The 13,510-nt window shown below is 45.8% G+C and overlaps 1 protein-coding gene across 1 annotated transcript in view; it reads left to right on the top strand.

The window, feature by feature from the left end:
* Positions 1 to 13,510, top strand: part of LOC136789250 (ATPase family AAA domain-containing protein 2-like) — a 35,830-nt gene that overhangs the window by 6,089 nt on the left and 16,231 nt on the right. The window contains exons 5-8 of the mRNA XM_066989277.1: positions 10,026 to 10,120; positions 10,271 to 10,467; positions 11,637 to 11,796; positions 12,135 to 12,266. Of these exons, the coding sequence (XP_066845378.1) occupies positions 10,026 to 10,120; positions 10,271 to 10,467; positions 11,637 to 11,796; positions 12,135 to 12,205 (523 nt within the window). The 3' untranslated portion in view covers positions 12,206 to 12,266. The remainder of the gene's footprint in view (positions 1 to 10,025; positions 10,121 to 10,270; positions 10,468 to 11,636; positions 11,797 to 12,134; positions 12,267 to 13,510) is intronic.

The raw sequence follows: 13,510 nt of genomic DNA, 5'->3' as shown, positions 1-13,510 counted from the left end.
AGAACCTCATTGCTGGGATATCAGTTCCTCTTTAGTCTCAGTTTCAGTTCCCCAGGAGTGGACTCAACCCTCCAGGCTTCGGTAGTTATTGGTCCTTTTATTCTGGATGCGTGGGTCCAACCCCTTTCTGCTGTTCTCACAGCTGTTTCAGCAGTAAGTAAAACAAGGTACAGTCCCTCCCATCGGGGGTTCAATGATTCTTCTCTCCAGGTTTTTATTAAGACCTTGTCTCCTGGTTGTATTTTATGAATAGCAAATCCTAAAGGTGGTGTCTGAGTCATCATCCCAATTTCTCTTATCTCCTGTAATCTCCTTCCAATGGTAATTATGTATTTCTGGATACTATGATCCTCAACTACATTGTTCCCTAGGGGCATCCCTTGAGAATAAGGCATACCATATAACATTTCATATGATGATAACCAGTCTCACTGTGTGGTTTAGTTCTTATGTTTAAAAGTGCCAATGGTAAGCATTTCGTCCAGGGCAGCTGTGTCTCGATCATTAACTTAGCCAATTGTTGTTTTATTGTTTGATTCATCCTTTCTACTTTCCCTGAGCTTTGTGGGTGCCACGGAGTGTGGTATTCCCACTGAATACCTTTCAAGGGGTACATCCTTCAAATCTTTGTGGCTGGCGTATGTTCGATTATTTCCACACAATTGTGTTCCAACGGTCCTTCTTCTGGAACGGTTCCTAGAAATACTGCTGGATATAACAGGTTAGTCGTTTTCAAGGTTATGTCATCTTGTTCAGTTAGGATTGCCTGATATTTCATCATCCAGCTGGGTGATAACCAGTGCCCCCCCCCTTTGTTCCAAAACGGTTGTTACCATATGTGGTCCAAAAACTTCAATATGTTTTCCCATTTGAAGGCAAATAATTTTCTACTATCTTTATCAAGAGGTATGCAAAAGAAGGCATCCTTTAAATCTATCACGGTAAACCATTTATATTTCCCTTTCACAGATGTTAACAATGTGTAAGGATTAGCTACTACCGGGTGAATATCCTTTGTTATTTCATTTATTGCTCTAAGATCTTGTACAAATCTATACTCGCCATTCGGCTTCTTTACTGGAAAAATTGGAGTATTGTATTCCGATTTACATTCTTCCAGAATCTGATATTTGAGAAATTTGTCAATAATTTTCACCATTCCTGTGCCTAGCTTCTATCTTAAGTGGATATTGTTTGATTCAAACAGGTTTGGCTCCTTCCTTTAATTCCACCTTTACCAGTTGTGCCAGTTTCGACTTCCCTGGTACATCTGTTTCCCGTACTGTTGCTATAACTGCATTTTCTACTTCTCTTGGAATATTAACAAAGGGTTTATCTTTGATCATTAGGATTTGGCCTACTTTGGACTCAGGTACCTTCATTATTAATTCTCCATCCTCAAAGGTTATTGTTGCATCTAATTTGGCTAATAGATCCCGTCCCAAGAGTGGCATCGGGCATTCTGGTACATACTAAAATTCATGGGTTAGTTCCTCACCCCCAAAACGCAAATCAAGGGGTCGTAAGAATGACCATTCTTCCTCTTTCCCTGTGGCTCCAATTATTGTAGTTGTCTTAGTTCCTAATCGTCCTTTTAAACTATTTAACACTGAATATGTTGCTCCTATTACATTTACAGCCTAATTAACACAGAGAAAGAAGCTCCCATAACCAACAAAAAATTCAAGCCTGTCTTCGTTTCCTAGCTTTATTTCAACTAGTGGACCTGCTAGGGTAGATGCCCCAGGTCCCCATCATTCCTGACTGTTGTTTGTCCTGCAGCCTAAGACAATTTCTTTCTGATATCAGGGGCTGATTGCCCTGGAAAGAGGTTAGCCAGTTGCCTCTCTCTCTCTCTTTTTTTTTTTTTTTTTTTTTTTAAGCCAGGTCCATTTTTTTTTTTTTCATTGCATTTCAAAGTTGGTCCAGAAATTCAAAAATTCCATAAATTCCATAGGGGTTTCTTTTGGACCTTGTTGGAACAGATTCTCAATTCCCAATAGCCAATTTAACCAGATTTTAGTATTTACATAATTTCCGGGGTGATTAGGGTCTCAGTGAGGGGGTCGGTCAGGGGAATGCAATCGTTGAAAGTTCCCTGAGCGGTCCCATTGGCAATCTGAGCTCACACACGAACTCAGGTTGTTTCAAAAGTTAGCTGCTTTTCTGTTTCCACGACAACTCTCTCGGACCCATCACGGTCCCCCTGCCCCAGAGGGCTCACACCGCGATTTAGAGATCTCAGCCTCGGGTTGAGGCGGAACTATTAACATTCCTACATCCTCTTCCCCTGCTCATTCAACTTCAAACAGCTCTGTTAAATACTACATGCCACACAACCTTTAACACCTTCAACAACCCTTTTAACACTTCCTTTATCTTTCTCCAGCCCGTACTTTTCTAATGCCAACACCAAAGGCTCAGTCAGGGGCCAACTTAATTCCAAACCTTTTCCCTCCAACATGCTGAAACAACATATCACTATACAACATTTCATCCTATTTTCCTTCTCTCCTCAAAAACATTAATTGCAAGACACTGTTATAGTCGATTGATCCATAAAGTGGCCATTTAGTTTATATAGTGGCCACCATTGATTGCAATACTTAGTGAAAGTCCTCTTGCTTTCTGTGCCCCCATTTCTAACAATATCCTTCCAATGTGCCAATATGCACCCAAGGAGGCTTTTTTTTTTTTTTTAGGACGTCTTTGTTTTGGATTTTCCCCTTTTCCTTGATTTCCCATTCCCTTTTATTTATTTATATTAGTTACTGTCCCTTGTTTCAATTTCCACACAAACCTTTTTATTGCAGGTTTTTACTATCTTTTCCTAATCTTCTTCCCAAATGTCCCAATTCTCTGGGATTAAACTCTTCTTTCCACATACAAACTTTACTATTTCAGATTATTAATGAGCCCCATTCCAATCATAAATCCGCAGGACTTCGGAAAAACACCTGAAGCACTCAGCCTTCTGTCTTCTAGACAAACAATAACACCTTTTCCACAAAATTTACATTTCAATAAGACCGAATTTCAAGCCAAATGCTAATTTTTCTCATGCACTTTGTTAGTAAGCCTACACAAAACAAGGAATCACTCCTGTGTATCCGTCAAGATGGGGGTTTAAAAAGGTATTGAGGCCTAAATAAATTCGCTCTCCCCCTTCTTACCAAATTCCCAGGGCTCAGGCCCGAACCACCAAAGAAGTGACTCTCCGTTCTACCACTTTGATAATCAGTCAGCCCCGCTCCCCCGATACTTGGGAAACTGACCGAACACCACCGCGAATATACCCAAACTTCTAAACTGTTACTTAGATAATGCTCCCACCTTCCTCCTTGACACAGTCAAAACATTTAAGAACAAAACAGGATTACAAGATGCACCACCGGGGGTGGATTGTTAGGATATAGAGGTGGTAGGTTATCCAATGACTCCCATTCATCATCTTTTTCTTTTTCCTTTTTTTTTATTTTTTATTTTTTTGTTCTCTTCTTTGTCAAACTTCTCGTCTGCTTTTAGTGTAAATATTGAGGCTGGAAAAGGACGTGAGATCCTGATCCATAATCCTGCATAATCACTTTCCTCCTGGCTAAAAGGTTCCTTTGAATTAACATGTATATTTAAGGCCTGGCAAACCCAGTCTTCAAAGGATCCGAAAACGGGCCAAAAGACATGTGGTCTTAAAGGCTCCTTTGGCCATTCTGTCATACAATACTGAACCATTTTTAATTTACTTTTTCCCTTTTCTGGGGCCCCTATCGTTCCAATTTCTAATCATTATCCCTAATGGACTTTCTGGTGGTATGTCTGGTAATTTGCTCCCTTTTCTCTGGTCCCGGGTCTTCGATTTAATCTGACCCATCTAGGAATTTTACTGTGGCAATTCCTACAGCCCTTGGTTGCCTTAGTGAGAGTGTCTTGCAGGGGGTTTAGGACCTATCACCCACCCACGAATCCTATAGGAATCGCTTCGGTCCTTCACCGGCCAAGTCCCTCGCGGGAGATTGGAACCGCGGTTAGAAGACCTCCACAATCGCTTCGGAACTACGTTCCGTCTCAATCACACTCTCACACACACAGGCAACCGAATCCCACCCAACCGAACGGTATACACATTAAATACTTACGACTCCGTCGTCTTCGTTCGGATCTTCGCGCGCAGAATTACGGGCAAAATATAGTGCTGCAGCCGGCAAAGGGAGCTCATAAAAAAATCTAAATCTTTGCTTGCCCTTATTCAGGTTCAGGATGGTGTTAGCCCCGACCTGACTCGAACAGGAGCCACCAAATGGTGGGGGCGCCCCTCCTAGATCAAGTCAGAATTCAGGAACCAAGACCATCCCGGACGAGCCCCCAATTGTTATAAATGACTGAGTCCCAAATAGGATTACAATCAGAGTTTACAATTTATTAAACGAATAGAGGCAAGCAAACAGCGCTGGGTGCGCCGGGAGTCTCTGCTCCACCGGGACGCACACCTGTTACGTAAGGCAGCTGGTTTTTATACTCCTAGGCTAATACATATTCATTACTACTTCTAGAAGAGGCAGGGTTATTATAATTGGTTTCCCAAATCCGAAGTCCTCCCAGGGGCGCCTGCTTATCAGTCTCTGTTAGTCTCTCGGGGGCCGCTCGGACGGGGAGGCTCATATTCTTCCTCCTTATCTAGTGGTCTCTTGGCCGGCTGTCAGAAGTTACTGCACGTCTGTGCAAAGTCAGCAGTTTTTCTCTGAAGAAATCCCTTTGTTCTCTTCTCGCCTAAACCCAGGCCTCAATGTTAACCCTTCACACCCCTTAGTGGCACGAATTGCTGGACTATTCCTTACATGACTAAGTGCACAGTCCAATCTCTTCTTAAATTCAGACAGGCTCGGTGCAGTGACCACTTCCCTGGGGAGCCTGTTCCAGTGTGCAACCACCCTCTCTGTGAAGAACCCCCTCCTGATGTCAAGCCTAAATTTCCCCTGCCTCAGCTTAACCCCGTTCCCGCGGGTCCTGTCACTGGTGTTAATGGAGAAAAGGTCTCCTGCCTCTCGACACCCCCTTACGAGGAAGTTGTAGACTGTGATGAGGTCTCCCCTCAGCTTCCTCTTCTCCAGGCTGAACAGGCCCAGTGACCTCAGCCGTTCCTCGTATGTCTTCCCCTCCAGGCATTTCACCATCTTCGTAGCCCTCCTCTGTACACTCTCCAACAGTTTCATGTCCTTTTTATACTGTGGTGCACAGTACTCGAGGTGAGGCCGCACCAGCGCAGAGTAGAGCGGGACAATCACCTCCCTTGACCTACTAGCGATGCCGTGCTTGATGCACCCCAGGACACGGTTGGCCCTCCTGGCCGCCAGGGCACACTGCTGGCTCATATTCAACTTGCTGTCTACCACGACCCCCAGATCCCTCTCTTCTAGGCTGCTCTCCAGCGTCTCATCGCCCAGTCTGTACGTGCAGCCAGGGTTTCCCCGTCCCAGGTGCAGGACCCGGCACTTGCTCTTATTGAACTTCATGCGGTTGGTGATCGCCCAGCTCTCCAACCTATCCAGATCCCTCTGCAAGGCCTTTCCACCCTCATTCGAGTCCACAACTCCTCCAAGTTTGGTGTCATCAGCAAACTTGCTCAAAATACCTTCTATTCCTACATCCAGATCGTTTATAAAAATATTGAAAAGTACCGGCCCTAAAATGGAGCCTTGAGGGACCCCACTGGTGACCGCCCGCCAGCCTGACGCAGCCCCATTTACCATAACCCTTTGGGCCCTGCCCGTTAGCCAATTGCTCACCCATCGTATGATGTTTTTATTTAGCTGTATGGTGGACATTTTGTCCAGTAGGATCCTATGGGAAACCGTGTCAAAAGCCTTGCTGAAGTCCAAAAAAATCACATCAGCTGGTTTCCCTTGGTCCATCATACGGGTGATCTTATCATAAAAGGAAATCAGGTTAGTTAGGCAGGACCTACCCTTCACAAACCCATGCTGGCTGGGACCAATGACTGCTTTGTCCCCCAGGTGCACCTCAATAAGTTCGAGAACCATCTTCTCCATGATTTTACCAGGCACTGACGTGAGACTGACAGGCCTGTAATTGCTAGGGTCTTCTTTCTGACCCTTCTTGTAAATCGGCACAACATTTGCCAGCTTCCAGTCTACTGGGACCTCTCCAAATTCCCAGGATCGTTGAAAAATAATTGAGAGAGGTTCCGCGATGACGTCCGCCAGCTCTTTCAGCACCCGCGGATGAATCCCATCCGGACCCATGGATTTGTAGGGATCCAGGTGGAGTAGCAAATCCCGCACACGTTCAGGGTCGGTTGGGAGTTTGTCATCCCCACCGTCCCGGTCCTCCAGCTCAGGGCACCCTGGGTCCCGAAGCCCATCATTGGCATTGAAGACAGAGGCAAAGAAGGCGTTAAGCGTCTCTGCTTTGCCTGTGTCATTGTCTGTGAGGAGACCTTCCCTATCAAGGAGCGGCCCTATGTATTCTTTAGTTCTCTTTTTTCCATTCACATATCTGAAAAAGCCCTTTTTATTTTCTCTCACAGACACAGCCAGCTTCAACTCTAGGTGTGCTTTGGCCACACGAATTTTCTCCCTACAAACACGAACAGCATCCCTGTATCCTTTCCATGACACCTGGCCCTCCTTCCAGTAGCGAAACACTCTCTGTTTCCGCCTAATCTCCATTAGAATGTTCCTGGTCAGCCACGCCGGCCTCCTGCCCCGCCTGCCTGACTTGCGATATTTAGGAATTGCCTGATCTTGTGCTTCTAGGAGGCATCGCTTAAAGAATGACCAGCACTGGTGGACATCGAGGCCTTCAAGAGCAGTTTCCCAGGGGACCTTGCTGACTAGTTCCCTGAGCAGCCTGAAGTCCGCTTTCCCCATATCTAGGGATGAGGTTTTGGTGGCACTTTTCCTTCTGTCACCGTAAATTTTGAATTCAACCACTTCATGGTCGCTATGACCAAGGCGGCCACCAATCACCACATCTCCCACCAGACCCTCCCTGTTTTCTAGCAACAGGTCTAGGAGGGCACCTTTCCTAGTTGGCTCCGTTAGCACCTGCACCAAGAAGTTATCATCTAGGTGCTTCATGAACCTCCTGGACTTGCTCGTGTCAGCCGTGTGGCACTCCCAGTTAACGTCTGGCAAGTTGAAGTCCCCCATAAGGACAAGGGGAGTTAATCTCAAGGCCTCTCTTAGTTCTGTAAAGAATAATTTATCGGCGCTATCGTCCTGGCCAGGCGGTCTGTAATAGACTCCCACAACGACATCCCCTTTATTCGTTCGTCCCTTGATCCTTACCCAGAGGCTCTCAACTTCGCCATCGCCGACCTGAAGTTCCACACAGTCCAGCCCCTGCTTCACATACATCGCCACCCCACCACCTCGCCTACCCTGCCTGTCCCTCCTGAAGAGCCTGTAACCATCTATTGCAACACCCCAGTCACAGGACTCATCCCACCAGGTTTCGCTTATGCCGATGATGTCGTAGTTGCGGGACTGGGCCAGGACTTCTAGCTCATCCATTTTATTCCTCATGCTGCATGCGTTCGTGTAGAAGCACTTCAGGTGTGTCTCCTTACACTCAGCACCTTGTGGATCTGCCCGAAGGACCTCACTGGCACACAGCCCCTCTGATTCTAGCGTACCTTCCCTTAGGTCTTCACCGGCGTGCCTGGTTTTAGCCCCTTCCCCCTTCGACTCTAGTTTAAAGCCCTATCTATCAGCCCTGCCAACTCCTGACCAAAGATCCTTACCCCTCTCCGAGAGAGGCACATCCCATCCGGTGCCATCAGGCCCTGTGTAGCATAGACCTTCCCGTGATCAAAGAACCCAAAGTTCTGCCGGTCACACCAGTCTCGAAGCCACGAGTTTATGTGAGCAGCACGCCTTTCAGCTTCGATCCCCCCTATTGGAAGGACAGAGGCAAACACAACCTGCGCCCCTGATCCTCTAAGTAGTCACCCCAAGTCCCTAAAGTCTCTTTTGATCGCCTTCGGACTTCTCGTTGCTACTTCATCGCTACCAGCCTGAAAGACCAGTAGCGGGTAGTAGTCAGTGGGCCGTACCAGGCGCTTGACTTTCTTGGCGAAGTCTCTCACCCGAGCCCCAGGGAGGCAACAGACTTCTCTGCGGGTTGGGTCCAGTCGGCATATCGGTCCCTCTGTCCCTTTCAGAAGGGAGCCCCCCATAACAATAGCCCTTCTTTCTTTTTTGAAGGATGATGTGGCAATGCGATGTGTAGGTCGCCTTGTCTTAGGCGCCCCCTCCAACTGGGACGGGTTTTTATCTACTTTGTCATTCAGATTGTCTTGTTCTAGTCCTTCATATCGATTATTTAAGGGTAGATGAGAAGGTGAGGTGGGCAGAGAGAGGGCTCGCCTACCACCCCGAATAGGCACCTGCCTCCATTCCCCCCCTTGATCTAGGTCTCCTCCCGCTGCCTGGCAGGAGGAGGGAACCTCCGTCTTCTGCATAACAGGAGACGCCTGTGCTGTGGCAGGCTCGTGAGCCTGCCTCAGAGAGGGTAGAGTGCACCTCCACCATTCAATTTCCATCTCCGATTCCCTGATGCTCCTGAGCCTGTTCACCTCCTCCCGGAGCACCGCTACCTGGCTGAGCAGTTCTTCAACCTGGGCACACCTCCCACAGGCATACCCACCACTGCTGTCGGAGACCGACAGAAGGCTGGGGCACACTCTGCAGCCCAGGACCTGGACAGCTGCGTGTTTCCCGGATCCCTCCGTCTGAGTAGCCACCCTGGTGACCGTGGCTGGAGATGCCGCACGAGATGCGGAGGCCACGGTTTTCTGCCTGGTTGATACCATGGTCAGGTTCTACGCAAGCAGGTTACAAGCACCGAAGGGAGAGGCAGCTGCAACAGAGCGACGATGGGTCCCCGCCCTTCCTGCCCGCGCTCACTGCCTCGCTAACTGCCGCGTCACTCCCCCCGCTTCACTCCCTGTTTGCCGGCCCTGGTCGCCGCGCTCCTGGTCGCTCGCGCTCCCTAAGGGCTGCCTTTGAACGGCCGGGGGGAGGAGCTGTCGCTGACGCTGCTGGCTCCGCCTACGCCTCGTCAGCCTCCCTCACGAGGGCTGCCGGTGCCTGGCGGCTCCCTCACGTAGGCTCGATGCCCGAAAAATAGCCCTGCCTGTCCCGATCCCGCGCTCCGCTGCAGCACACGTCTGCTCCAGAGCCGGTCGCCTCAGCAAGTCGAGCCAAATATGAGCCAAAGCTTTCTAAGCTGGAAAGCCGAGATCCAGTTTCTGCTTAAGTAACTTTGAAATCAATTTATAGTTGTATTCCTAAACAAACTGTAGTAAAAGTACATGCATAACTTGGATGACTTCTGAGCGTTTACATTAAAGGAAGGTGTTCAAAACAGGAACAAGCTGTTCTCCTTCTGATTATTTTGTCTCAGTTATTGGGGGAGAGAATGGGTCTTACGTAGGTGTGTTTATTGTCAACTGCTTTGAAAGTGCTTAAGTTTCCGCAGCAGTTTGTGTGCTGGTTCTAAATTCCTTCTAAAATAAGTCTTGAAATTCCTTACCTCCCTTTTGATACTAGAAATTGAATAATGGAGGAAACCCAAGAAGTGCTAGCTACTTCAGACACCTTCTTTTGGTACAGAAATAAAAACTCAGCAAAAAGCCCTCACTTGTCTCCTGAAGCCTTTCTCTTCCCTCTATAGCCATAAAGGTTCTAACTAAAGGGCAGCAAGGCAAGTAAATACAAAGTAAGCGATCTTGGATGTGGTGAATGCCATTACTTTATCATTGCACAATCCTTTCATTGAAATGTAATTCTGCAGGTGTTTCTTAAAGGTGATATTTGAACTTGCCATGCTAAACTGTGAAAATGTAGCCTTTTAAGGCCAAGAAGATAACTTCAGTTTGTCTTCTTCAGGTTATTAGTAATTTTAACAGGTACTCATCTTTTTGGAATAGAGTATGATTTCTTTGTGGCCTTAAATCTGAAATGTTTTTTCTCCTTCTGCTTTCGATCCAAAAATTATTTATTAAGGAATTTGGAGAAGTTTACGAGTAAGGAAGACAGAACAAAATTTTTTGAGGACCTAACTCTAAATGGAACTGTTAAGCCTCCGGTAAAGAAAGCAGGTGAGGATCTAAGAAGTACATCTAAAACCTTCCTAACTGAAAGTTACTAGCTCTTTGGTATTTTCTTTGCTGGTCATTTTCTATCGGTAATTTTTCATCTGCTTGTATTTGAGCACTGTGAATTGGCTAATTTTTCCTGGTTAATTGAAGTTCGCCGGACATTGGAAGTCCTGCCTGTAGCATCACCAGCTGAGCCTCAAGAGCCGACAGAGGAAGAAGTAGGACTGCTGGAGGAGGAATTGGAGGATACGTTGCGTGAACTTAGAGTTTTCTTAAGGGAGCTTACTCAGAGACTTGCCACTGACAGACGTTTCGTGGAATTTACAAAGCCCGTTGACCCACAGAAGGTAAACGAGCGTTGATCTGTGCGTAGCATCTTATCTGTGTGTACTTGTAATTTCTCAGTGTTTGTATTTCTCAGCATTTTGGGGAAGGAAGGTTTAACTTTGTTTTTAGGACTGCTCTAGTGCACTGTTGTGATTTTGCAAGAAGCAGGCAGGGCTTTTACTTCTGCTGACTCTCCAATATCTGTGATTGGATTATTCGCTGAAAGCCCTGGTTTCATTCTAAACCGTCAGACCAAATGCCACCACGGCTTGCTCATGAAAAGGCTTTGATATGTAGGCATGTTAGAGCACTGAAAAGCACAGAGATCTTTCTTTATAATTACAAACAGTATTTACAGGACTATGTTAGTGAAGTCTGAAGCTCTTTATTGGACTGTCAGTTTCTGTGGGAACAGGAGTAGAAGCAGCAGTTTGTAAAAGAAGTTTTGAGATTCTGTTCTCTGTTTCATCTGGAACTCCTCAATATGAGATCAGCCTGAAGTGCTGTGTGTTTTCTTTTTCCTCCCATTTGCTGCTTAGGCCCCTTTTTCTCCTTTCATGTAATCAAAAAGTCTAAACTAGGGGCATATACTTCAAAGACAGATGTAACTGGAATATGCCCGCGTATCAGCAAAGTCCTGTTCACGTAGGCATGCGCTGACTTTTCTTCCCTTTTCCTCCTAGGTTCTTGAGGTGTGAAACATCTAGACAAATACATATGTCCTCATGCAAACTAGTCATTAGGCGCCTCTTACGGTCTGAGTAAAGAAATGAGCACCCCTGAGCCCAGTTATCTCATTCTAAAGCAGATGCCTGGAATAGACGCCTCAGAGGTGCAATTTGTGCGCCTTTTTCTCAATGTCAACAACAAAGAGAATGTCGGATGGCTTACTCAGATTTCATTGCTGTGATTTTTCTGAAGCAAAGTGAAATGACTCTCTCACCCTCGGTGTTCCTTCTCTACTATGCTTCTGACCTCCCTACTTCATTTTTTCTTCTCGTAGCAGCTGTAACGCCAGTTGAAAGAGCCCTTCCATTTTTGAGAAGCGAAGTGGTTAATTTCAGCATCTTCTGATGCGTCACAAGTATTCAGGGTTTTAAGAAGACATTTATTGAAAGTTTTCCAAATGATTTTGGTAGACAGCGTGCAAGTGTAAGAAAACCTCTGAACACATCTATTTGATTGGCAGGTACCTGGTTATGCAACAGTCATTAAAGAGGCAATGGACCTTTCACCAGTTCTCAGTAAAATTGACTCGCCCCAATACCTAAGTGCAGGAGACTTTCTGAAGGATATTGATCTAATCTGTAACAATGCCTTAGAATACAACCCAGATCAAAGACCTGCAGGTGAGGATGTGCTTTTTATGCCTAGTTTAAAAAATCTGTCAGATGTATAGATGGATAAATGCTGTGTGTGGACAGTAGCCTTTGGATGGATTAGATGATTTTGGATATCCACAGAGAACATTTCTTACCGGGTTGTAAATATTTCAGCATTTTGCTACTTGGGCATGGAATTGGGATCTAAGTGTTCACAAGGAACATCTGCTTTTTGTTTTATTGGGGGGTGTTTGTTTTCTGTCTCAGTTTCAAATTTGTATGGAGCAGTGACGTTAGCTGGAAAGAAGGGAGAAGCCAAGTATTTCTCAGTGAAGATGATAACAATTCTGTCTCTGTATTTGTAGAAAGAGATTGTTTTGCAGGTACAGGATACTTCATTGAGACTGTATTCTACATAAACAGAAAACCTGACTGAAGACATTTGTGTCATTCCAGATTCTTAGACACTTCAACTGACTCCTACTGGACATTCTCAGGTAGGACAGCAACAGATGAGTGTTGAGAACACTGTGGAAGCTTCCACAGAGCCAGACAATGTAGTTATTGTGGATCACTATGAGCTCAAAGTATGTCTAATTCCAAGTTTTTGTAATACTCAAATAGGACATATTCTTGCGACCTGTACAACTGCAAATTAAGTCATTTGTTAAGCAATGCCAGTTAAAACAGTTAATTGGAAGGACATTTAGATTGTGAAGTAATTCAACCTATAATGCACCGTGACTGTTTAGTTTCCACACCTCGTGTAGATTTCTGTAGGCTACCGTTTGCTTTTGGTCAACTGTAGCTGAGGAGACAGTTTCTTTGCCTAATTTTTAAGGTAAAAGGCCTCGTTGAATTTTAAAATACCGCACTGATGACCTGCTTAGTACTATTGGTTATGATTGTTGTTTTAACAATTTTTATGATGGGTTTGAGGGCTTTTCTTTGGGGATGTTTATTATGTATTTAATTTTTTTTGCATGCTTTGATGTATTAGGAACCTGAAAAGGATCTTTATTTCTTGCAGTGATGATTTTAAACCTGAAGATAGCAGGTTGACATAAACTAGCTAGTCATGGATAAGCGACTACTTTTCTGAAATTCCTTCAAAATGCAGTATTAGGATTTCCCATTGTTGTGGTTTAACCCAGCCGGCAGCTAAACACCACACAGCCGTTCGCTCACCCTCCCCCCTCCCTCTCAGGGCTGGGGGGAGAAACGGGAAAGTGAAGCCTGCGAGCTGAGATAAAGACAGTTTATTAAGACAGGAAAATAAGAATAACAATAATAATAATGATGATAATAGTATTACTAATAATAATGTGTACGAAACAAGTGATGCACAATGCAATTGCTCACCACCCGCTGACCGATGCCCAGCCTATCCCCGAGCAGCCGGCCCCCCCACCCCGGCCAGCCACCCCTATATATTGTTTAGCATGACGTCAGATGGTATGGAATCCCCCTTTGGCCAGTTTGGGTCAGCTGTCCTGGGTCTGTCCCCTCCCAGCTCCTGCTGCACCCCCAGCCTGCTCGCTGGCAGGACAGAGTGAGAAGCTGAAAAGTCCTTGGCTTGGTGTAAGCACTGCTCTGCGACAATTAAAACATCAGCATGTTATCAGTGCTCTTCTCATCCTAATCCAAAACATAGCACCCTACCAGCTACTAGGAGGAAAATTAACTCTGTCCTAACTGAAACCAGGACACCCATCCATACTATTGCAGTGTAATAAGGGTT

Source organism: Anser cygnoides, unplaced genomic scaffold (genome assembly GCF_040182565.1).
Source record: "Anser cygnoides isolate HZ-2024a breed goose unplaced genomic scaffold, Taihu_goose_T2T_genome scaffold_43_1, whole genome shotgun sequence".
NCBI lineage: Eukaryota > Metazoa > Chordata > Aves > Anseriformes > Anatidae > Anser > Anser cygnoides.
Note: the sequence above shows the minus strand (reverse complement) of the source record. Positions and strands in the feature narration are given on the sequence as shown.